Source organism: Ctenopharyngodon idella, chromosome 19 (assembly GCF_019924925.1).
Source record: "Ctenopharyngodon idella isolate HZGC_01 chromosome 19, HZGC01, whole genome shotgun sequence".
Taxonomy (NCBI): domain Eukaryota; kingdom Metazoa; phylum Chordata; class Actinopteri; order Cypriniformes; family Xenocyprididae; genus Ctenopharyngodon; species Ctenopharyngodon idella.
This window is the reverse complement of record NC_067238.1, coordinates 8,238,514-8,264,981: the sequence shown is the minus strand read 5'-3', so window position 1 is coordinate 8,264,981 and position 26,468 is coordinate 8,238,514. Positions and strand designations below refer to the sequence as shown.

General features: G+C 40.9%; 1 protein-coding gene across 1 annotated transcript; it reads left to right on the top strand.

Moving 5' to 3' along the window:
* Positions 1-265: 265 nt before the first annotated feature.
* On the top strand, positions 266-24,643 carry LOC127501376 (cilia- and flagella-associated protein 44). The gene is made up of 33 exons (XM_051873331.1): positions 266-361; positions 702-858; positions 1,734-1,896; positions 2,181-2,283; positions 2,402-2,618; positions 3,025-3,139; positions 3,251-3,415; positions 3,568-3,723; positions 3,884-3,931; positions 4,019-4,118; positions 4,217-4,311; positions 5,875-6,084; positions 6,169-6,279; positions 6,384-6,536; positions 7,392-7,634; positions 8,209-8,351; positions 8,542-8,821; positions 8,905-8,960; positions 10,102-10,264; positions 10,368-10,498; positions 11,122-11,318; positions 11,413-11,575; positions 11,651-11,828; positions 12,584-13,051; positions 13,132-13,335; positions 13,425-13,620; positions 14,472-14,600; positions 22,403-22,533; positions 22,628-22,744; positions 22,876-23,077; positions 23,266-23,426; positions 23,935-24,069; positions 24,273-24,643. Exons 1-33 carry the CDS (start codon positions 319-321, stop codon positions 24,519-24,521), a joined length of 5,382 nt encoding a protein of 1,793 aa, XP_051729291.1. The 5' UTR covers positions 266-318; the 3' UTR covers positions 24,522-24,643.
* The last annotated feature ends 1,825 nt before the right edge of the window (positions 24,644-26,468 follow it).

Here is a 26,468-nt window from a genome sequence, read left to right as displayed (position 1 = left end):
GATATTGCAAACTGTTATTTGTTATCATATTATTTTATATTATTATCCTAATCGTAAACACACTGGTTTGTAGCGCAAATTATTTTACTATTTAGGCCTACTACATTTTGTTATTCTTCCAGTTATTTACTGTAGCGACTAATGAATCGAAAGTGCCCACACATTCACAGAAAAAGCTTACTTCCGCGTTGCAACAGGTGAATACTAAGAGCAGACACAACGGAAAGATTCTTTCCACTGTTGCAGTAACAATGGACTACAATTCTCAGTGAGCATTGCGCGAAGTGTACTGTTGCTAAGCAACGCCGTCAGACGAAGATGGACGCTTCCGAGACGCTAAGAGATGAAGTTACTTTACAAGGTGAAATAACACTTTTGATGCGTCATTTTGACACAAAACAATGTGTTTTAGAAACGCGTCGTGTTCGTTTCTCGTTTAAACTCAATTCTTAGGCAAATTTGATGAAAAAAAACAAAACAAAAAAAACAGAACTCTTTAACTCTAGGTCATCAGCAGTAAACAAACTTGACATCTGTTTGCCTAACAACCAATTATTGTCATGTAAAGAAATATTAAAATTGTTTATCAAAATTTAATGCAGACATTTTAGCACATTCATCTAGCATTTTTTTTTTTTAATTTATGTGACAAAAACATAATTTACATGATTCTTTCTGTTTTAATGGCATTTTAATTACAGAGCAGGCAGATGTCGTGGGGGTTGTAGAGTGTGAAGGAAACCCTGAGGAAGAGCACAAGTTAATCCCACATGACATGTATTACAACTATGAGGACCTGTGCTCCAGACCCTTCATCACCGCAGACTCCAACATCCCACAAAACCTACTGCACCTGTCGTATCCACAGCAGCTAACACTAAATACAATATATACTATATTACTATCCTGTATAATGCTATATATGCTGCCAGTCAAAAGTTTGAAATAATTAAGATTGTTTTAATGTTTTTCAAAAAGTTTTTAGCTCACCAAGGCTGCATTATTTGATCAAAATACAGTAAAAACAGTAAAATTGTGAAATGTACATTTTTTTTTTCTATTTGAATATTTTAAAATGTACAGCAGCCATTATACGCTCGTCTTTAGTGTCACATGATCCTTCAGAAATCATGTTAATATTCTAATTTGCTGCTCAAGAAACATTTCTAATGTTTCTAATGTTTTCTAATTTTCTATCAATGCTGAAAACAGTTGAGCTGCAAAAGCTGGGGTAAGTAAGATTAAAACAAAACAAGAAATTAATACTTTTATTCTGTAAGGACACATTTAATGTATCAAATGTGACAGTGAAGACATTTATGATGTGTTACAAAATATTTTTATTTCAAATAAATGCTGTTTATTGAACTTTCTATTCATCATGATAAGAAATATCATGGTTTCCACAAAAATATTTAAAAGCAAAAACTTTTCAACATTGATAATAATAAGAACCATTAATAATTAAGCAACAATAATAATTGATAATAAATTCTGAAGGATTGTGTGACACTAAAGCTAGCTATGGTGAGTGTAAGAGACTTCTTTAACATCTGACTCCTTTAATTTCTAAACCATTAAAAATCTTAATTGTTCCTAACTTTTGACCACACACACATTCACACACATCACACACACACACACACACACATATATATATATATATGTGTGTGTGTGTGTAATAAGTTTGTTGACTATCAGTTCATTTCAATTGATCCTTAAACTGAGCCCAGACATTCGTTTGGCTATGACTGTGGACGGAGAGGAAACCTACAGCTATTGGATGAGCACACGTTGGCGTTCATAGCTGGAAATCTGCTCATCCTATTGGATGTGCACACTAAAGAGCAGCGTTACATCCGCTCTAGCAGTGGGGGTGGCATTGGTGCCATCATGGTACATTAATATTGTTATTTAGGTGACTATATGTAAATGGAAATGCAAGGGCAAGTTAAAATACCATCAACAGCAACAACAAAGAATGGCCTTGACACATGAGTGTATGAGCAACATGAGAAAAGTCATAGCACTTACAGGCTAATGCAGTCGTATTAACATTTATATTCATCATTCATTTTACACTGTATAGTATGCACAATGATTATCATGCACAAACATGGGGTTACTATACAGATTTTTGTGGACCTGTAGACCAAATATCTCATTTTTTCTCTTCAAAGACTCATCCAAGTAAGCAACATTTCGCAGTGGCAGAGAAAGGTTGTCAGCCTAATATCATCATATATGAGTACCCATCCCTGCGGCCTTACAGGATCCTCAGAGGTAGGACATCATTGGCAGATCAAATGTCTTACAAAAGTATAACTTAAATTTGAACAAGATGTGATATGAGACAGAATCATACATACATCATTTTAGTCTGTTTGTGTTTAATGTGAAGGTGGCACAGGCAGCACATATAGCTATGTGGATTTTAATCGTGATGGCTCTTTAATGGCCAGTGTGGGTGGTGCTCCAGACTACATGCTTACACTGTGGGACTGGAGGCAAGAGCAAGTGATGCTGTGCAATAAAGCTTTTTCTCAGGACGTCTACAGGGTCACCTTTTCCCCCGACTGTGTCGGACAGCTCACTACATCTGGCACAGGACACATTAGGTCTGTATTACTATAATTTATCCAGTTATGTATTATTTACATTTAAAACATTTTTTAAAAAGATCTTTCAAAGATGCTTTTTGTATGTTAAGAAATAATATGTATACACTACAGTTCAAAGATTCTTGAGCAGCAAATCACCATATTAGAAGGATTTCTGAAGGGTCATGTGACACAGAAGAATGAATTAATGATGCTGAAAATTCAGATTTACCATTACAGGATTAAATTAAAAAAATGTTGTAGTATTTCACAATATTACTGTTTTTACTGTATTTCTGATCAAATAAATGCAGCCTTGGTGAGCAAAAGAGACTTTTTCAAAACCCTTATAAAGTCTTACTGACCCCAAGCTTTTGAACAGTCTATGTATGTGCTGAGAGAGTTTGGGTTTATTGTTTTTTAGATTCTGGAAAATGGCCAATACCTTCACTGGTTTAAAGTTGCAAGGGTTGCTAGGAAGTTTTGGAAAAACAACTGTAACAGATATAGAAGGATATGTGGAGCTTCCGGATGGAAAGGTTATTTTTCAGCACCTACTTACATTTTGCATATTCACACACACAAACCTACACACTTTTTAATTAAATATATTCTTGAAGAAATGAATTCTTTCTCTCTCTCTCTCTCAGGTTGTGTCAGGATCAGAGTGGGGGAATATGCTCCTTTGGGAGGGGGGTCTGATAAAGGTGGAAATATGCCGTAAAGGTAGACGCACCTGTCATAGCGGAACCATTTACCAATTTAACCTGGATGAGGGAGAACTAATGACTGTAGGATCTGATGGTGTAGTCAGAGTAAGTACAGATTGATTATCAGTGAAATTATGCTGCTTCACTGATTTTTGCTTTGGCTAAAAAGTGTAAACTTATTTGAAACAAATTTATTACACAGGGAGGATGTTTTGGTTTTTGAAGTTTTAAAGTAATTTCTCCATCTTTTTCCTCAGAGTTGGAATTTGGAGACCATAGACACAGCAGATGCAGTTGATGACAGTGGCTTGTTTGAGATTGAACCCATGAATGAAATAACAGTAGGCCGTAATGTCAGCTTGTGTTCTATGGTCAAGAGCTCCATCCCAGAAACCTCCATCTGGTTCGCTCAGGTATAAAATCTTTTTCTTTTGGATGTGGAACTTGATTTATTTATTTATTTATTTTTGACACTGAAAATTGTCCGTAATACTAATCCTAGTATGAATATATATATATATATATATATATATAAAATTATTTTTTGTGTGTGTGTGTGTTTGATTTTAACAGGACTCGAAAGGCAGTATTTGGAAACTGGATCTCTCATTCTCCAACATTGTGAGTCATGTTAAACAGGAGCTTAATCTTTTTTTTTTTCATGGTGGGTCCATTAAGTATTTTTATTTCTGGTCCTTTGTTTTGTAGACCCAAGATCCAAAGTGTCTCTTTTCATTTCATGCTGGTGCCATTCAGGGCATGGATGTTTCTGAAAGTAGCCACCTCATGGCTACTACAGCATTGGACTGTAAGAAAAAATGTAGCATTGACCAGACATATACCCACATGCACAGACCTATAATATGCTTCTGTAAACATTGACAAATACCTTTTTATCCTACCCAGCTTCTGTCAGGGTGTTTGACTTTCTTTCAAAGAAAGAGCTCACGATAAGTCGCTTCAAACAAGGAGGGACAACGCTTACCTGGGCCTCAGACATGGTAATGTAAACAAACCTCTCAGAAACCTCTTATATTTGGATACTCTCTGTGCATCATAGGGGTGAGTGTATAGACCTCATGTAGCCCCACCTCTTTTCAGCGCTGCCCTCGTTGTCTTTTGTCTTCCGGTTTGTATTTCCACAGCGATCTTACGTATTTATGAATGAACTGCTCATTTTAAAATCTTTCCATTTTACTGACATTTGTTAAGACATCTGCTTTAAACATTACAATGCTCATGATAACTTTCATTAACTCTGCAACAAGTAAATCCACTTCACCAGCTAAATATTCTTTGACAGTGGTGCCATAGAATTATACAGAGCTACCTACAAAAACGGAAGTTCAAAGACAATATTATAAAGATGGCGGCGCGCTTGTTTCTCTGGTGCATAAGGTCTATAGGGATGTCCATTGTTCGATATTAAAATTCTGGAAGATACAATAGGCTGATAATTATTTTAATGTAATGGCCATTAACCAACAAATAGTCAAGTCAAGTCACCTTTATATATAGGGCTTTATACAACACAGATTGTTTCAAAGCAGTTTTACAGTGATAAAAGGAAAATGATTCAATGATGCAAACAGTTCATTTTGGCTGAACAGCAGCTCTAAAAGAAAATAGTGTCAGTGTTCAGCTGAAGTCAGTTCAGTGTTGATTCAGTTCTGTTGTAAAGATCATCATTTCATCTATAAAACAGTTATGCAGAAAAACACGTCATCGTCCAGCTCAGTTCAGTTCTCATTCAATACTGTCAGGTCAGTCAAATCAATAATATTGCTGTCCCCAACTTGACATTGAAACTCAATTTTGATATTGATGCTCTATACTATTTTGTCTAAATAATTAAAAAATAAAACACAAAAAAACTAAAAAAATCTTTTTTTAATTCTACAGTGTTGTTATTGTAAACTAAAATGAAAACAATTGAAAATGTTTTTAGTAATTGAAATAAGGCTGAAATAAAATACAGCATAAATTTTACATGAAAATCTTAAACTTAAAACTAGAAATAGGAATGTTGCCTTTGCAACTAACTAAAATAAATAGGTTTAAGTTGAAATACTAAAATTACTAAAACAAATTCTGAAATAAGAATATATTAAAGATATATAGAAATATTTAAAAAATGACAATAACAAATGCACATAACAAAATTACCAAGACCTAAACTAAAATGAAAACTGAAAATAGAAAAATCAAATCAAATTCAAATGATTAATAAATACTATAATAGTATATATATACTACTAATATAACACTGAAATTCTACAAGTTAATTTAGGAAACACATTATGATATACAGTGTGAAAAATAGATATTCATTTTGAGACTGGCTGAAGATTACATTTTAACAATGTGATAATTATTAGTGTTTTTAAAGATGACCTTTAAGTGAGTGTGTGATGACAGCAAAGGTAACTTAATTGTAAAAATAGATCTTTCACAAATACATATCCAATATCAAACAATACAGATAAATTTAAAAGTCTCTATTACCAGTATAATACCAATATGTGTGCATATCGGATGTTGATGGAGAGTGTGTGTCTCCGCAGCTGAACAGTGCCGGGGGTCTGCTGGTCGTCGGTTTTGATGATGGTGTGGTACGTCTCTTGGAGCTGTATAACCCTCAGAGTTTGCACACGGTTGCAGGGCGCACACACACTGGAGATGCCGAACTCCGCCTTAGACAAGCTCTCAAGCCCCACAATGCACCTGTCACCGCCATTGCTTATGAGAGAAATAGAAAGATCATGGCTACTGGGGTAATGGTTGAGTGAGTGAGCAGGATTTGTGTCAGAATATTCTGCTGTGTTAATATGATATTCTTTTGCTCTCTCTCTCTTTAGAGCACAGACAGCACTGTTTTCTTCTTTACGGTGGGAGAAAGATATGAGCCAATTGGGTTTGTTACTGTCCCAGGACCTGTACAAGGCCTGGAGTGGTCACCTCAGTCACATGTGAGTGATGATGTTAGTTTACTGTGCAACTCACTGAGGCTCTTGTTGTGATTGTATCATGTATGATTTATCGAAGCACTGAAGGTTTGTGTATGTGTTTAAAGGTAAAAAACACTCTGCTGATCTTCTGTCAAAATGGTCATGTGGTGGAAGTTCAATGTCCTGATCCTGGAGCTCAGACCGGTGGAAACACCTTCCAGCTCTCAGGACTTCCTACAATGCATTTCTGCTTCAGCAGCATCAAGTCCCGAATTAAGGTTACCCACTGAGTCTCTCTTTGCCTTTCTCTCTCTATTTCTCTTAAAGGGTTAGTTAACCCCAAAATGAAAATTCTGTCATTAATTACTCGCCCTCATGTCGTTCCACACCCGTAAGACCTTTGTTCATCTTTGGAACACAAATTAAGATATTTTCAAAAATATCTTAATTTGTGCTCAGGGAGGCATCCATTGACAGCAAGATAATTAACACTTTCAAATGCCCAGAAAGGTACTAAAGATTTATTTAAAACAGTTCATGTGACTACAGTGGTTCAACCTTAATGTTATGAAGTGATGAGAATACTTTTTGTGCGCCAAAAAAACAATATCTAGTGATGAGCGATTTAAAAACACTGCTTCATGAAGCTTCGAAGCTTTACGAATCTTTTGTTTCGAATCAGTGGTTCGGAGCTTGTATCAAACTGCCAAAGTCATGTGATTTCAGTAAACGTGGCTTCGTTACGTCATAAGTGTTTCGAAACATTTTGATATTTCAATGGTTCACGTGACTTTGAAAGTTTGATACACGCTCCGAATCACTGATTCGAAACAAAAGATTCGACAAGCTTCGAAGCTTCATGAAGCAGTGTCCAAGTCCAATCACCACTGGGTGATTCAGAAACCAGTTTAATTAATTTATTATTTTTAAACAATTTTTTAAAATTTAATTTGTTTTAATTTTTTTATTTTTATAAATCTAATGATTGGGATTCATATTAATACAATTAATAATATGCACAGTGATGATAACAACAAAATGTTTAAAATCACAGCAATGATCTGTAATAATGTCTATAATGTTTAATGTTCCACTTCTATAATTTTGCCACACATGGATGTATGTGTTTGCAGAGAGATGCAGAGGTAGCACTCAGGCAGGCCAGAAAAGAGGAGAAGAAGAAAAAGAGGGAAGAACGCTTGAAGAAACTGTTGGAGCAGAAACCAGATGCCACAGAGGAAGAACTACAGGAGAAAGAGCAAGAAGAAGAAGAAGATGAGGAAGAAGTGGAACTGCCTCCTCTTTATTTTCCATCTCGACCCAGTCCTTTACACTGCGGCTTTTACTCAACACCAGGGTCATTCTGGCTTTCTATGGTAAATGCAGTACATACACTCACAGACATACACTACTGTTGAAAGGTTTGAGGTTATTAAGATTTTTTGTTTGTTTTTGTTTTGAAATAAAATAATAATTTTATTCAGGAAGGATGCATTAAATTGATCAAAAGTGATATCTTTAATGTTACACAATTTTTATTTCAAGTAAATGCTAAAAAGTTATTTCAAATTTTCTATTCATCAAAGAATCCTGTAAAATATATCACTGTTTCCACAAAAATATTAAGCAGCACAATGATAGTAATAAGAAATGTTTCTTGAGCAAATCAGCACATTAGAATGATTTCTGAATGACAATGTGACACTGAACACTAAAAATTCAGGTTTGCTATTACAGGAATAGATTACATTTTAAACATGTAGTTATTTTATATTGTAATAATATTTCACAATATTACTGTTTTTACTGTATTTTTGCTTAAATAAATGCAGCCATGGTGAGCATAAGAGACTTCTTTTAAAAAATCTTTCATATCCCAAATTTTTGAACTGTAATGTTACTAATACATGTGCTGTGTGTGTGTGTCACTAAAATGCCTCCCCTTTTCAGGGTGGCTATGACTCAGGGTATCTGTACCACTGTAAGTTCTCTGAACAGCAGAGCGAAGATCCATTAGAGAGGAAAGATGAGCCCTTCTTCTTCATACCTGTACATGACACAGACCATAACCCCATTCTCACCATCACTTTCAAGTGAGGTTTTTCTCTCTCTACACTTCGTGTGTCTGTGTGTGCATGTGTTTCTCTAATAGCCTAGGAACTGAGAAATCATTAATAGCTTCCCTATTTGATTCTTTTTTATTTTCGAGTCAGTATTTTTATTCAACAATTAATCAGAAGGATAATATTTTCTATAGCTTACTTCTTACTCTTCCCATCTTAGTTCCAGCAGGCAGTTATTGTTATGTGGCATGGAGGATGGCAGTATTCGGGCATACCCCGTACAGGCCTCGGACCATCAGCTCAGCTCCATGCAGGCGTACTGGGCCCTCAGCGTCCATGACAACCACTACGGCCATGTGAGCCACATCCGCTTCAGCTTTGATGATATGTTTGTCCTGACAGCAGGAGAGGATGGCAACATCTTTTCCTTCAGCTGTTTGCCAGAGGAAGAGCTCCAGAAAGCCATGCAGCTCAAACATGCTAAAGTGCCGTCTCCACGGGTTAGTGTATATGTATGTTTGTGGGTGGGTAAGTGTGTACTTCTTTGTTTCAACTTTACTACCTTACTCTGTCACGAAAACAGGTTGGGCTAGAGATGGAGAAAGCAGCACAGGACATAGAGGATCCATCTGCTTACAGGTGACAATGTGTATTTAATTAAAACAAGCAATAGGGTCAAGGCTTGTGTTTTTATATGCTACTTACAAGAGCAGTGCTTATCTCTGTGCTTTTCTGTGTGCCATAGCCCCCCAGTGGGCCACAGTGGTACTGTCATTTGTAAATAATCTTTAAAATATTTAACACAAAACAAAATACCATTCACAACTCTCTTATGCTCACCAAGGCTACATTTATTTGATCAAAAATACAATAAAAACAGTAATATTGTAATATTTTTTTTATTTTAATATATTTTGAAAAGCTGAATTTTCAGCAGCCAATTCTCCAGTCTTCAGCACCATATAATCCTTCAGACATTATTCTAATATGCTCATTTGGTGTTCAAGTAACATTTATTATTATTATTATCAATGTTGAAAACAGTTGTTATATGTAATATTTTTGTGGAATTTTTAAAAAAAAAAATAGTCTCATTCACAGAGTGCTTAATTGTAAACAACATTTAAATATAGGACTACATATATAATTTTATAAATATACAGATAATATATAAATAAACAGAATAAATAAGGGATAGTTCACCCAAAAATGAAAATCATTTACTCACCCTCAAGTTGTTCCAAACCTGTATGAATTTCTTTCTTCTGCCTATCACAAAAGAAGATATTTTTTTCATACTGGTTTGGAAAAACTTGAAGGTAAGTAAATGATGACAGAATTTTCATTTTTGGGTGAACTGTCCCTTTAAGAACATAGATTTCACCTAATGTGAAGTTCTGTTACAATAAGACACTGTTCACGGTTCTTGATTTCATAAATGCAAATAAAAGGTAAAGCTTTCCTGTTATTTATTTATTTATTTATTTATTCCATATTTAATAGTATTATATTTATTTGGTGCTAAATTTATTTGATTAAGGATTTTAAAATTTAGAATGGGACTGAGTCTGCTATTTTCTCAAAAAAAAAAAAAAAAAAAATTGTGATCTTGAGAAAACATTTTGTTTTAATCACAAAAACAAGACAAAACTAATTTTCTTTATCCATCACGTCTTAGGGCTTCAAAAACACCAGTAAATAATGAGTACATAATGACAGAATTTCCATTTTTATTATTATGCATGGTGCTTGTTTACTTAGCATAAGTGTGTGTGTGCAGCATAGAAACAGCTAAACAGAAGCTGGAGCTGGACCGCATGCATAAGGAAGCTGAAGAGAGGAAACAGGAGCGGCGTAAGAAGCTGGCTGAACTGCAGAGTCAATTTCAAGCTATACTGGAGCAGAACCAGAGCCTTCCTGAACACATTCGCCTCCATCGCTCGGTGCACAGCTCTCACACACCTCCCGGCTCACTCACCTATTGCAGTGTAATGATAATTACATTGACACAATGATCCAGTATAATATTTTATGGGTGTTTTGTAGGAGTTTGAACTGGACCCGCGCTTCCACGAGGAGATTGAAAGACAGACTGAAGAGCGAGTAATGGAGGTCAGGAAAGAACTGTCCTGGGAGGAGGAGAAACACCGGATTGGCCTCAACAAACTACAGACCATGTAATATACCTCAACGCAGATCCACTTTTCTCTATTACTTTACTGTTACATGTTTTTTCTTCTCAATGCCACTTTCTCTTCAAATTTCTCAAAATCTCCAAATGTTACAAAACAAATTCTGTTATCATTTACTCACCCTCATGTTGTTCCAAATCTGTATGACTGACTTTCTTCTGTGAACACAAAAGAAGATATTTTGAATGTTTCTGTCCTTACAATGACAGTCAGTGGGGTCCAAAACAACACTGTACTCTTATGACTTTTATTGAATGGACAAAAACACTTGAAACAGTCTTAAAAATCTTATTGTGTTCTACAGAAGAAATAAAGTCAACGACATAAAACATCGCAGAATTTTCATTTTTTTTTTTTAAATGAACTCTCCCTTTAGTCTTAGATGTTTCTAAAAAAGCTTTTAAAGGAAAAATTAAACGAGACAATTGTTGACACACAATATACAATATAGCCATAAAATGAATAAACAAAAATATAAATCTGAGAAGCTAGAAGCTTAAGCAAAAGTCTTCATTTGTAAATTTAATTTATTCTCATTGAATTGTAGGAAGAAACATTTGAGAACCACTGCTCTTGTTTATTCTTTCATATTGCTGTTGTCTCTGTAGGTTCTGGGAGTCAGTGGTGCAGGACACAGTCACAGTGTATGCGTTTAAGAGTGGACATAAGATCTCCAACTATAGGCTGTTGGCTCTGCCTGCCATACAAATGCATCTGCACCAGCATGGCACAGCGGCCTCTCAGAGTGTACAAGAGCATTGGCGGAACAAAGCACAGCCCGGCAAAGAAGCCAGCAACATTTCACGTGAGACAGGATGAGCGTGTTAACTTGACACCACCTAGACTAGTGTATGAGTGTATGTTTGCAGTCATCAATCTACTTCTCTCTTCCTAAGCAGTGCAGGATGAGCTGGTAACAGATTCTGTGATGCAGTCAGGAAGGATGCAGTCAGCATCTCGGAAACTGGGCAGCAGAGAGGCAGAGAAACTCCGCAAAGCTGCCGAGAAGGCAGAGAAAGCTCGAGCCATGATAGAGAAGAGGAAAAAAGAGTGGGCAGAACTGTGAGTGAGTGCCAGTGTGTGTGTCTCTTTGTCTCCGTGTTTTTGTGTGTAACATTGTTAATGCTTCTTGCTCAGCTATGCCTCAAAGCCCAGTGAGGACTATGAGGACCCTAAGGATGTGGAAGCGATTCGAATGGCTAAAGAGAAAATGGGTGACTTTAAGCTGAAGTCTGCGAAAGACTTTACTGTCCCTGAACACCTGAGGATGAACGTGGAGAAGAAGAGAGTGCAGTTAGTGGAACTGGAGAAGAAGGTGAATGACACAAACGGATCAGCATAAATCACAGTTTCTTTAACAGAAATGTAAACTTTCCACAATGTAAAAGTAACCTAATATTTTGTAAATGTAATATAGACAGTGAACTTGAACTGTGTAATACTCAGAATGCTTTGATTTATTTGTGTAATGGCAAACCTGAATTTTCCGCATCATTACTCCAGTCTTTAGTGTTACATGATCCTTCAGAAAATATATGCTGATTTGGTGATCAAAGAAGCATTTCTTATTATTAATGTTTTGGAAACAGTGATACATTTGTTTTTTGGAATCTTTGATGAATAAAAAGTTCATAAGAACAGCATTTATTTGAAATAAAAATCTTTTTAGCATTATAAAAATATATTTACTGTCACCTTTGATCAATTTAATATGTCCTTGCTGAATTCTTGCCAACTCCAAACCTTTGAACCATTTTTTTTGTGTATTATTGTGAATGGAAATATTATTTTCATCAAATATATATATATATATATATATATATATATATATATGCCATTTTAGAGAGTGTTTAAAATTCATCAAAATGAAAAACTGAATTGGATTTTTTTTTTTTTGGCAAAAAAACAAACAAAAAACTTTACTAGCAGTATAAGTTATGACCTCTTTAAATGATTTTGTGGCTTTTTAACTAAAATAAATCTTATTATGATTATAAGCTCTTATGATCTACTAAATGATTTAACAGATAAATGCATGTGGTGGTCAACTTATTTTTATTTATGCTACAGATCTTTGAGAAGAAGTCTGAGATGAACTCCCGTGTGATGGCTCTTAGAGACAGTAAGGTGGAGATTGTGTCTCAGCTTCATGCCAAGGTGGAGCAGCTACAGGCGATCCAGCAGCACCTGCCACCCGAGAAGCGTCATCCACTGCCAGCTGTGCCTGTTTTAATGCCAGAAGAGATTCCAGAGAGGAAACACAGATACACCCGGGCAACCTTGGAGCGTTACGCCACTCTTAGGGTCAAGATGGCTTCCACTGGTCTGGATGAACAACAGAATGGGGAGAACATCCTGGAGCTGCTTGAACAAGAGACACAACACACACACACTGAGGCTCAGAACACGCACATGGAGGATGAAGGTGTGGAAACACACTCTCAGAAGCAGGAAGAGGAACTCACAGAGCTAGAGAAAGAGATGAGAGAAGTTGAGGAGACCAGAAACCTGTACCAGCAGGACAAACTTCTTAAACAGGTGAGTTTGGTGCGTATTATGAACTTCCAGTGGGATTTTATTTATCACAATCTTTCAAATGTGTTTCTCTCTTTCTGTAGATGGAGGAGGCAGTGTGGTGTTTCGACGCAGAGTTACGTGTGTTGCGTCACGAGAAGCAAGAGCTGGATGTGTACATGAAAATGGCTGATCTAAGACATGTGACCCTGTTTGAGGAGCTGCTGCTTTTGAAGGAGTTTGAGAAGAGAGAGGACATACTACAGGAGCGACTGACCACCTATATACAGGAAGAGCAAGAGATCAGGGTGGGTGTGTTTTCATTTGTGCATGTGGTTTTATGATGTGTGTGTGTCCAGTACAGAACAGTTTCCATATTCATTATTTTGTGTGTCAGGCCAAGATGCATGAATGTAAGAAGCAGATGGAGCTGAAGAAGAGAGACATCCTGAGACTCCAAGGGAAGGAGAAAACTCTCACCGCCACCTTTCAGGCCTCATTGGGGGAGAACAACAAGTTTGAGGAGTTCCTCACCAAAGTGTTTAAGAAAAAAATCAAGCGTACGAAGAAGAAAGAAACACATGGAGGTGAAGGTGAGCTGCAAGTGTGTGTTTTGTGTATTTCACCAGGTGAATCTCTCAAAACCTGTCAAAATGTCACATTTCACCCTGAAAACTAATAAAAAGAAGTAATATTTTACATAAAGGAAATATATTATGGCCCTTTTTTTAAGACATTATTTTCCAGATGATTAAGCATCACTAGCTATAATCACTAGCCTCCAGTAAGTTGAGTTCCTGTCAAAGAGTGAACTCTGACCCGACGTATGACGTATTGACAAACGCGGAAGCACAGAGGATAGAGCAAAACAAAACACCTGTCATGAATTAGAAGTCTAAAATGAGAATTTTTAAGAGAAATGTCAGAGGAGCTTGAGTTTGTTGCCCAGCCCTATTTGTTTGAACCGCGAGAGGTGTCTGCTCTCACCTAAGCTTACACTACTCCTACATCGTCATACGTGGGGTCAGAGTCACTCTTCTTCTGGAACTTGATTTGTGTATGACCAATGCCTGAAGACAGTGATTATAGTTTATGTTATAAATATAGATATTTTACTTACAAAAACGTATCGCTTTGCTTCAGAAGGCCTTTATTAACCCCCTGGAGCCGTATGTATTACTTTTATGATGGATGGATGCTCTTTTTTGGGCTTCAAAATCCAAGTTACTATTCACTCCTATTATTTGAAGTAATGAGAACTGGTAAAATAAAAAATGAAAAATATCATTTTTCTTTTGATTTTTGGGGTAAAATGTAATGTATTGGCATCAACAGTTAGGATACACATAAAATTGTCAGATATTGCCATCATCAGAGTCATGTTGAAATATAGAACATGTTATTCAAATGTAATATTTGTTTTGTTTATAACTCCTTCCATCAGGCGGTGATGTGACAGATGATGAAGATGACAGCGATGAAGACTCTGATGATGAATCAGACAGGGATAATGATGAGGATTATGATGACTCTGAGACTGGAGCTCCCCTGGATGACAGTGTGTGCCCACCAAGTAAGATCAACCCTTATTTATTAGAATTAATTATTTATTATCTTATAAAACACATATCTTATAAATCACATATCTTATTAAATGCTTTCAAAACCAGTTGTTTTTCTTATTGAACAATTATCATATAAAACACATATCTCAATAAATGCTTTTTCAAATAACAGTTGTATTGTTTTTCTTAATAAACAATTATGTCCCACACAGAAGAAGTATACTTGTCACAGGACAATCAGGCATAACATTATGACCACTGACAGGTGAAGTGAATAACACTGATTATTTCTTCATCATCACGGCACCTGTTAGTGGATGGGATATATTAGGCAGTAAGTGAACATTTTGTCCTCAAAGTTGATGTGTTAGAAGCAGGAAAAAGGGGCAAGTGTAAGGAATTTGAGTGAGTTTGACAAGGGCCAAATTGTGATGGCTAGACGACTGGGTCAGAGCATCTCCAAAACTGCAGCTCTTGTGGGGTGTTCCCGGTCTGCAGTGGTCAGTATCTATCAAAAATGGTTCAAGGAAGGAACAGTGGTGAACCGGCAACAGGGTCATGGGCGGCCAAGGCTCATTGATGCATGAAGGCTGGCCCTTGTGGTCTGATCCAACAGACTGCAGTTAATGCTGGTTCTGATAGAAAGGTGTCAGAATACACAGTGCATCACAGTTTGTTGCGTATGCAAAGACATGCTGACCCCTGTCCACCGGCGAAAGTGCCAACAGTGGGCACGTGAGCATCAGAACTGAACCACAGAGCAATGGAAGAAGGTGACCTGGTCTGATGAATCACATTTTCTTTTACATCACGTGGATGACCGGGTGCGTGTGTGTCGCTACCTGGGGCACACATGGCACCAGAATGCACTATGGGAAGAACGCAAGCCGGCGGAGGCAGTGTGATGCTTTGGGAAATGTTCTGCTGGGAAAATTTGGGTCCTGCCATACATCTGACATGTTACTTTGACATGTACCACCTACCTCAGCATTGTTGCAGACCATGTATACCCTTCCATGGAAATGGTATTCTCTGGTGGCTGTGGCCTCTTTCAGCAGGATAATGCGCCTTGCCACAAAGCAAAAATAGTTCAGGAATGGCTTGATGTTACGTACAGAAGGGGACGGAGACACAGATACGGGTTAACAGGTTTATTGAAGGGAATGCAGAGCGTGAACAGGATGTAGGTAAGTGAATGCAGATGAACAGAACAGAATGTTGAAGAGCTGGCACTGATACTTGACTGGATGATTCTTTCAGGGAGCGTGGATACCAGGAGACGTGGGAACGAAGACACACTGGAGAAACACTGGAGACGAGGAGACACAGGGAATCACGGAGAACGCTGGAGACAGGTAGTTCGAGAGCTAGGGAGTCCAGGAGGTAAGTGAACACAGGTAAGTGTTAACAAGACCGGACAGTGACTGTGTGAACTGGTGTGTCTTTTATGTGGCTGTAGTGATGAGTGTGGATTGGCATCAGGTGAGGCTTGTTAGTATTCAGGAGAGGGAGTGCGATGTGATTGGGTGACTGTGGAGCCTGGCGTGTCTGTGACATTACCCCCCCCTCCACGGTCCGCTCCTGAGGACCGTGGACCCCGACGTCGTGGTGGCCGACCTCTACCTTGGGGGGCAGGTTTACTGGGATGTCTGGCGTGGAAGTCGTCAAGGAGGCTGGGGTCTAGAACATAATTTCTCGGGACCCATGAGCGTTCTTCGGGACCATACCCTTCCCAGTCGACCAAGTACTCCAGGGAACCACCACGACGCCGGGAGTCCAAGATGTCTTTCACTTGATAGGCCACTCCGTCTTCTACGATGAGTGGAGGAGGGGGATCTTCGGAATCGCCAGGCTCTGTGGAGGGAAGGACAGAGGGATGGTGAGGCTTTAAAAGTGACACGTGGAAAACTGGGTGAATGCGATACTCAGGAGGGAGTTGCAGGTGATAGGTGACGGGGTTGATCTGCCGGATGACGGTGAAGGGGCCAATGAACCTAGGACTCAGTTTCCTACAGGGTAGGCGCATCCTGATGTCCCTGGTTGACAGCCAGACCTTCTGCCCTGGTTGGTAGTTGGGTGCGTGGGAGCGTCGAAGGTCGGCTGTCAACCGGCGCCTGCGTAGGGCTCGCTGGAGTTGCAGATGTGCTGAGTCCCAGACCCTCTCGCTCTCCCGGAACCAGTAGTCCACTGCCGGAACGTCTGAAGGTTCCCCATCCCAGGGGAAGAGTGGGGGCTGGTAGCCGAGCACGCATTGGAAAGGTGTAAGGCCAGTAGTGGGTTGACGGAGGGAGTTCTGAGCGTACTCGGCCCAGCCCAGGAACTGGTTCCAGGAGTCCTGGTGGCCGTGACAGAAGGTACGTAGGAAACGGCCAATCTCCTGTATCTTCCTCTCCGTCTGCCCGTTTGTTTGGGGATGGTAACCAGAGGAGAGGCTTACGGTCACACCTAGGAGCTTGAAGAAGGCCTTCCAGACTCGGGATGTGAACTGGGTACCACGGTCCGAAACAATGTCCTCAGGTAATCCATAATGACGAAAGACGTGGTTAAATAATAGTTCTGCTGTTTCCATGGCAGTGGGGAGTCCAGGCAGGGGAATTAAGCGACAGGACTTGGAAAAGCGGTCGACAATGACCAGTACACAGGTGCAACCATCGGAGACAGGGAGGTCGGTGATGAAGTCCACTCCTAGGTGTGACCATGGACGAGTGGGAACGGGCAGAGGTAGGAGTTTTCCGGAGGGAAGATGGCGTGGGCTTTTGGAGATGGCACATTCCCTGCACCCTTGTACGTACCTTCTGACGTTGGATAGCATGTTGGGCCACCAGAAGCGCTGTTTCAACAGCGAGAGGGTTTCGTTGACCCCGGGGTGGCCAGTGCCCAGTGAAGTATGCGTAGAGTGGATGAGGGGTGTGCGTCGTGACCGGGGTACATACTTCAATCCGGGGGGGCAACCCGGCGGAACGTTGGTGGAGGCATTGGTCTTGGGGAGCGTTTCCTCCGACCAGGAGATGGGGCTCACGATGAGTCGTTCGGGGATGATGGGCTCTGGATCTTCGTTGTTCTCTTCGACGCAATGGATACGGGAAAGAGCATCAGCTTTCACGTTCTTAGAACCGGGGCGGTAGGAAATGGAAAAATTGAACCTGGTGAAGAAGAGAGCCCATCTGGCCTGGCGGGGGTTGAGTCTCTTGGCATCACGTAGGTATCCTAGGTTTTTATGATCTGTCAAGACCGTGAAGGGGTGTTTAGCTCCCTCAAGCCAGTGCCTCCACTTTTCTAGGGCGAGCTTGATGGCAAGGAGCTCGCGGTTGCCGATGTCATAGTTCATTTCCGCCGGGTTAAGTTTCCTGGAGAAGAAAGCACATGGATGGAGTTTGCTGGGATTCCCCTGCTGCTGGGATAACACCGCTCCCACTCCGGTGGTGGAAGCGTCCACTTCGACAATAAAGGGGAGTTCTGGGTCAGGGTGAACCAGGAGGGGAGCGGTCGTGAAGGCGATCTTGAGGGTCTCAAAGGCTTGGGTGGCGGCTGGGGTCCAGGACAGAGACTTGGGCTTACCACGGAGGAGGTTGGTGAGTGGACCGGTGATGGAGCTATAGTGCTGGATGAAACGACGGTAGAAGTTGGCAAATCCTAGGAATCTCTGAAGTTCTTTAATCGTGGAGGGAATGGGCCATTCTTTGACTGCTGTGACCTTCCTCTCGTCCATGCGGACGCCACTGTGGTCGATAATGTAGCCGAGAAAGTGCACGGAAGGCTGATGGAAGGTGCACTTCTCGGCTTTCAGGAAGAGGTGGTGGCTTCGTAGGCGTTGGAGGACCTCCGCAACGTGTCGGCGATGTTCGGCCAGGCTCCGGGAGTAGATCAGAATATCATCAATGTAGACCAGGACAGACCGGTGCAGGAACTCCCGGAGCACCTCATGCATGAAGTCTTGGAATACGGAGGGGGCGTTGACCAGTCCATACGGCATGACGAGGTACTCATAATGGCCAGTAGGGGTCACGAAAGCTGTTTTCCACTCGTCCCCCTCACGTATTCTGATGAGGTTGTACGCGCTGCGGAGGTCCAGCTTGGTGAACACAGTGGCGCCGCGCAGATGTTCCAGGGCCGCTGGGACGAGAGGAAGGGGGTAACGGAACTTGATGGTAATTTGGTTGAGTGCTCGATAATCTATGCAGGGCCGCAAGCCTCCGTCCTTTTTAGCCACGAAGAAGAAGCTGGAAGCAGCAGGGGAAGTGGACGGACGGATGTAGCCTTGCTTGAGAGCCTCGTCGATTTGTATTCCTCCATGGCTTTCTCCTCCGGAATGGATAGGGAATAGATTTTCCCTCTGGGCACTGGCTCACCTGGGATGAGGTCAATGGCACAGTCCCATGGCCGATGGGGAGGCAGCTTGGAGGCTTGTTTGGGACAGAAGACATCTCTGAAGTGGGAGTAACAGGCGGGGATATCCGTGGAACGGTTCTCGAGAGGGCTTTCCACAGTAGTAGCCCCAACTTGGATCTTCGGGAACTCAGGATAACTGGACGCGGGGAGTTCAGGGAAACAGTCTTGGAAACAATGGTTACCCCACTTCAGGATCTCTCCTGTCCTCCAGGAGATGGTGGGGTTGTGCTGCTCAAGCCATGGGCGCCCTAAGATCACGTCAGTTGTAGACTCCTCCAGAACCAGCAGCTGAATTTCTTCTATGTGAAGCACTCCCACCTGGAGACGGAGGGGTCCCACGCTGTAACATACTTTCCGTAGTGGTTTTCCTGTTATCGCGTGGACTTGGTAGATCTTCGGCGTGGGAGTGGTTTTGAGATGCAGCTGGCGACAGAGGGCTCCGGAGATGAAATTTCCAGCTGACCCAGAATCGAGGAGCGCACAGGCTGAAAAACAAAGTTCGGCGGCAGTAAGTGTTACTTCAATCGTGAGTGGTTTCATTCTATTCAGAGCAGGCAGAATGGCACTCACCATGGGCCGAGCAGGACGTAGGGGGCATTCGGCGATGTAATGCCCGGCACCACCACAATACAGGCAGAGATTCTGGGTCAGCCTCCTCTGTCGCTCAGCCGCTGAAAGACGTGAGTGCTCTACTTGCATGTTGTCATTAGCTGGTTCTGGAGGGCTGACGGACTCTGGCTGGCGGGAAAAAGAGGGGAATAATGGCTGGCCCTGGTGCTCTTCTAAGCACAGCTGCATACGAGTGGCGAATCTGATGGATAGTTGAATGAATTTCTCGAGCCCGATGGAATCCTCGTATGCAGCGAGATGCAACCGCACACGTGGATCGAGGCCCTGACGATACGTCGTGATGAGGGCCTGCTCATTCCAGCCACTTGCAGCAGCGAGGGTACGAAACTGGAGGGCATAATCAGACACAGTTAGTGAACCTTGTTTTAGATTGCATAATCTCTCACCAATCGACGAGTCCCAGGCGGGTTTGCCAAAAACTTCCTTGAAATGAGTTGTGAAACTGGACAAGGATGATACTACGGGGTTATTTAAATTCCATAGAGGTTCAGCCCATCGCAGTGCTTTTCCGTGGAGTTGAGAGATTATGAAAGCCACCTTGGAACGATCGTCAGGGTACAAGTGCGGTTGCATCTCCAGGACCAGCGAACATTGCAGGAGAAAACCGTTGCAATCCTCCGCCAGACCAGAGAAGGGCGCCGGTTTGGCCATGGGACTGGCGACCACGGGAGGTGAAGGAATTGCGGCTGTGGATGCGGAAGTGTTCGCTGGTGTTGTTGCCGTGGAGGTGCTGGCGAAAGTGCGACGAAGAGCAGTGACCAACTCTTGAATGGGATCCGGGGTGCTCATGCTGTCGGTGTGGGTCCGGTCTTCTGTTACGTACAGAAGGGGACGGAGACACAGATACGGGTTAACAGGTTTATTGAAGGGAATGCAGAGCGTGAACAGGATGCAGGTAAGTGAATGCAGATGAACAGAACAGAATGTTGAAGAGCTGGCACTGATACTTGACTGGATGATTCTTTCAGGGAGCGTGGATACCAGGAGACGTGGGAACGAAGACACACTGGAGAAACACTGGAGACGAGGAGACACAGGGAATCACGGAGAACGCTGGAGACAGGTAGTTCGAGAGCTAGGGAGTCCAGGAGGTAAGTGAACACAGGTAAGTGTTAACGAGACCGGACAGTGACTGTGTGAACTGGTGTGTCTTTTATGTGGCTGCAGTGATGAGTGTGGATTGGCGTCAGGTGAGGCTTGTTAGTATTCAGGAGAGGGAGTGCGATGTGATTGGGTGACTGTGGAGCCTGGCGTGTCTGTGACACTTGAGGAGCACAACGAGTTTGAGGTGTTGACTTGGCCTCCAAATTCCCCAGATCTCAATCCAATCGAGCATCTGTAGGATGTGTTAAACAAACAAGTCCGATCCATGGAGGCCCCACCTCGCAACTTACAGGACTTAAAGTATCTGCTGCTAACATCTTGGTGCCAGATACCATAGCACACCTTCAGGGGTCTAGTGAAGTCCATACCTCGACGGTTCAGGGCTGTTTTGGCAGCAAACAGGGGACCAACACAATATTATTCATAATGTTATGCCTGATCGTTGTATATATATGTGTATATATATACACACAATATTGCCAAAAGTATTGGGACACCCCTCCAAATCATTGAATTCAGGTGTTCCAATCACTTCCATGACCACAGGTGTATAAAATCAAGCACCTAGGCATGCAGACTGCTTCTACAAACATTTGTGAAAGAATGGGTCGCTCTCAGGAGCTCAGTGAAATCAAGCGTGGTACCATGATAGGTTGCCACCTGTGCAATAAGTCCATTTGTGAAATTTCCTCACTACTAAATATTCTACAGTCAACTGTTAGTGGTATCATAAGAAAGTGGAAGCAATTGGGAACAACAGCAACTCAGCCACGAAGTGGTAGTCCACGTAAAATCACAGAGCGGGGTCAGCGCATGCTGAGGTGCACAGTGCGCAGAAGTCACCAACTTTCTGCAGAGTCAATAGCTACAGACCTCCAAACTTCGTTTGGCCTTCAGATTAGCTCAAGAACAGTGCGTAGAGAGCTTCATGGAATGGGTTTCCATGGCCGAGCAGCTGCATCCAAGCCTTACATCACCAAGTGCAATGCAAAGCGTCGGATGCAGTGGTGTAAAGCACGCCGCCACTGGACTCTAGAGCAGTGGAGATGTGTTCTCTGGAGTGATGAATCACACCTCTCTGTCTGGCAATCTGATGGACGAGGCTGGGTTTGGCGTTTGCCAGGAGAACGGTACTTGCCTGACTGAATTGTGCCAAGTGTAAAGTTTGGTGGAGGGGGGATTATGGTGCGGGGCTGTTTTTCAGGGGTTGGGCTTGGCCCCTTAGTTCCAGTGAAAGGAACTCTTAATGCTTCAGCATACCAAGACATTTTGGACAATTTCATGCTCCCAACTTTGTGGGAACAGTTTGGGGATGGCCCCTTCCTGTTCCAACATGACTGCGCACCAATGCACAAAGCAAGGTCCATAAAGACATGGATGAGCGAGTTTGGTGTGGAGGAACTTGACTGGCCTGCACAGAGTCCTGACCTCAACCCCTCAACCTGACCTCACAAATGTGCTTCTAGAAGAATGGTCAAAAATTCCCATAAACACACTCCTAAACCTTGTGGAAAGCCTTCCCAGAAGAGTTGAGGCTGTTATAGCTGCAAAGGGTGGGCCAACTCCATATTAAACCCTATGGATTAAGAATGGGATGTCATTAAAGTTCATATGCACGTAAAGGCCGGCGTCCCAAAACTTTTGGCAATATAGTGTATATAATATAGGTCCTGTCTCTGTGTTTCAGACTGTGATCCCGAGCTCTTTGATAACACACTGAGGTTGCGTGAACATCGTCTGGACGTGGAGGAGCAGCAGCAAGAGGAGATAAAAATTGTTGAGAGTTTAAAGAAGGAGTGTGACACACTGGCCAAGAAAGTGAGAGATACTTCTTTCCACTTCTCCGACCTTTCTTTCTATTACTTGTTTTTTAAAAGAACACCCTAAATAGACAATATGTTTGTTTGTGTAGGAGAAGATTGTGCAGAACAATCGTAAGGCAGCGGAGGGCGATCTGGAGCTCATTAATCGAGAAAAGCAGCAAAGGCTGAATGAAGTGGATGTGGTGGTGCCACTCAGACTGCATCAGGTGTGAACATAATTACACATACTGTACTTGCTGATTATCTTATGTTATACTGTATATATGTTTACCATCTCAGCCTCTGCTAAAGTGTAGCAACCAACATCAAGTCTCTCTCTTTTTCCTTGTCTGAGCAGATTGAATATGTGAATAATGATCTCTTGCCGGGTAAGCTTGACTCAGCACTGATCCTGAACACAGCTGATCTACAGCGTTTGCAGAAACGCATTAAAGAGTTACAGGAGGAGAAGAATGAACAGCGAGAGCTCTATAAACACGCCAAACAACAACATGTACAGCTCAGACATGACCTTAAAGACATGGAGGCCAGAATAAAGGGTCAGAGATGTACATACATGATCACTATTTCAAATCACACACATACTTGCCTGCTAGTATCTAGGCAATTTTACAGTGTAATATAAACTCATGTTCAAGTCTTTTTTACAAACTGAGGTACAATTTCTTTAAATTTGAGGTTTGAGTTTCAGTGTGTAAAGTAGTACACTGCATACATTTCTTTGCAGAATCAGAAGTACGTTGCGAGCAGCTGATGCTCATGAAGTTTGGAAAGCTGGTTGAACTTGAAGTTCTGCAGACTCTTTCAGGCAACAGGAAGGTAGAGGAGATGAGACAAGAGGTCAGAGAACGAGATGCCAAAAACACACAGGAGCTCAAACACTGGGAGGTACATGACACAAAGAACTGGTTCATGGGACATCTGTGACCCTGTTTGGGAGTTGCCTTACACTACTGTTCAATAGTTTGGTGTCTTTTTTTTAAATACTTTTTGGAAGAAGTCTCTTAAAATCAAAAATACAGTAAAAGCAGCAGTATTGTGAAATATTCATACATTTTAATTTATTTCATATATTTTAAAATGTCTTTTATTCTTGTGATGGCAAAGCTGAGTTTTCAGCAGCCATTACTCCAGTCTTTAGTGTCAAAACATTTTGATGAATTTAAAGTATTTAAGCATTTATTTCAAACAGAAATCTTCTATAAATGTATTTATGGTCACTTTTGATCAATTTAATGCATTCTTGCTGAATAAAAGTATTCTTTTCAAAAAACCAAAACAACAACAACAACTTTCTGGCCCCAAACTTACACAGTTGTGCATGTTATGAGGCAATTATTATGGTTGAATTTGCCAATCTAGAGCAATTGTTCATTATTTTTTGTGTGTGTACCAGGCAAAAGTTGCTGAAGCAAGAGAGGCACTGACTGAAGTCACGAAACAGAACACAGAGAGACTACGTAAAATGAACAGCCTGCTTAGCCAGAAAAAAGCATTGGACGACCAACTCAACTCCAAACAGAGGAAGACGGTATTCTTTCATTATTCACATTTCATCACTTTCTTCACATTGATAAAGCCAGATATCTGACATGATTTGGTTTACTACATTTCCGTTTGAATTTATGTAAATTGACTGCAGTTTATTCACAAATTAAGCAGCAGCACCACCTGCAGCTGTGAATTCATTTGCAGGACACTCCTCAGACATTCAAATGCATGTGTTTGTTTAAGGTGGGTCAGTTCCAAGGCCGTCTGGTAGAGAAACAGGAACTGCAGAGGCTGCAGCAGCTGGTAGCAGCTCAAGCACAAGACATTGAGGCTCTCAGCGATGAGATCCGTGCTCTCTCACGCAAAGATGGACACATTCTCCCTCCGCTCGAACCTGTCCCGCCTCCGATTCCGGCCCCGCCCCACAGACACACAGCAAGCAATTCTGGTGTGCACAGGAAACTCAACATCAGTAGCAAAGCTGTGAAATAGATCCACAAAATCAGCATGTTAGCACACAGACCTCAAACTATCAATCTGTTCCCATAGACATATACGATAGGCTAAATATGCAATTGTCTAAATGCAATAAATTCTTACCTTGGTGATTTTAATATGTGTTTTAATGCATCTTCTTCCTCATAATTTACCTTCTTGGAAATTGCTGTATAACCTCTGAAATTTTCCCCATTATTTTATCATAATAATCAGGCAAGTTTCAAATCCAAATCACAATGTCAAAGCACTACTCAACCATATCAAATAGGAAATGAAACTCTGCATGAGCAGTTGACCTGTGACAACATTGCCTGTAGTTTGACATGCTATATCTAAAACAATGAATTCAACATTTACATTCGTTCTGTTTGCACTTTTTATGAAATTATATAAAATTCAAGACTTAAATGAATATTTGCACTTGTAACACCACAGAACTAGCCTATTTAACTGCAAAAGGTGAAACAATTGTAAAAAATAAAAAATAATAATATTGAGAATCATATTAAAACTAATGGTAAACAGTTACAGCACCTACAAATATAAACTGTTATATTTAAGAAATCTAGTTTAAAAATCTAGTTTACAGTATATTACGGATGTTTGGCATTAAAATGTCTGTCATTAAAAGTGTCAGTTCCAAATATACCTATCCTTCCCGTTTCTACTGTCAACAAATGAACACATAAATTAAAATAAATGAGGAAACCTATAATATTTAGCCCTATAAACGAATACAGAGAAATTGTGTCACGTCCTTTGTGTGACATTCTGGTGCTGGTTGCTGCAGGAACGTTTGACGCGTGACGTCACGAGCTTTGCGGCGCTCTCAGATTGAGAATGAAAGGAGGTGATAAAGGAGGAAAGGATGATGTACAGGATGGGCAAAATATGTACACTCAAAGGAACTAAGAATTAAATCTGAAAGGTTTTGGAGATTCGACGATTGCTGTTGAGACATTTATCACAATTCAGGTAGTGAAACAATTCGACAATCTAGGTTCACAGTTCTTCAGAAACCAAAGTATATTTCTAGTCTTTGCTTTATCGTAGCCGTGACTAACGCCGTTCGCTTGAAGAGGACAGTTAATCTGTGGTGCGCGTATCATCCGGACGACGATAAATGTTTTAAATGATTTCCACATTGACTGGGGATTCCTCACTTGTGAGTATCCAGACAAAGCCATTTATCTAGACGTATCAAAGTCATGACATTATCATGTTTGATGATATAGACTTATTAGCTACAAGGTGGGCTGTAATGAAATATAAATGTTCATTTTTAACGACTTTATCAGGTTGTTTGTTTACGCAAGGTGTAGGTACCGCAGAAGATGCGGAGGAACGTCATGACGATATGCGTAGACACGCCCATTACAAAAACAAACCACGTGATCTCATATTTTACGATGAACACCAGTATGTGTGTGACGGCTGTTCTGTGTGTTTTATAATCTCTATATGTATACAGATCTAATACCTGTACAATATTTATATAATTCATTATGTAAGATGAGTTTTATTCCACAGATGTGTGATCTGTGCTGGTAGGCATCATGTCTGCTGATTTTTTTTAAACGTTTTGATGCCAAGGACACCCATAAATGACCATTCCTTTGCAAGGCACGCCACTTTCTTAAATATAAAGGCAGCGCTCTCTCTCTTTCTCTCTCTCTCTCTCTCTCTCTCTCTAATGTGTAACTTATCATTAGTTATCATTAGTCATCAGCAAAACTATCAAAAAGGATAAAAACTGATGCAACAATTTCTCAGCAATAACCCTTGTAACCTGTAACAATTACAAACTGGCTTACTTATTTGTGGTTGTTGAAACATTCATCCACAAGATCCACTCCAATACTGAATTGTAGTGTGTGATAAAATCTTCAATCTCACTGGTCTTTGTTGTTTGTAGAGGGCCAAAGCTGGACATGTTCTAGT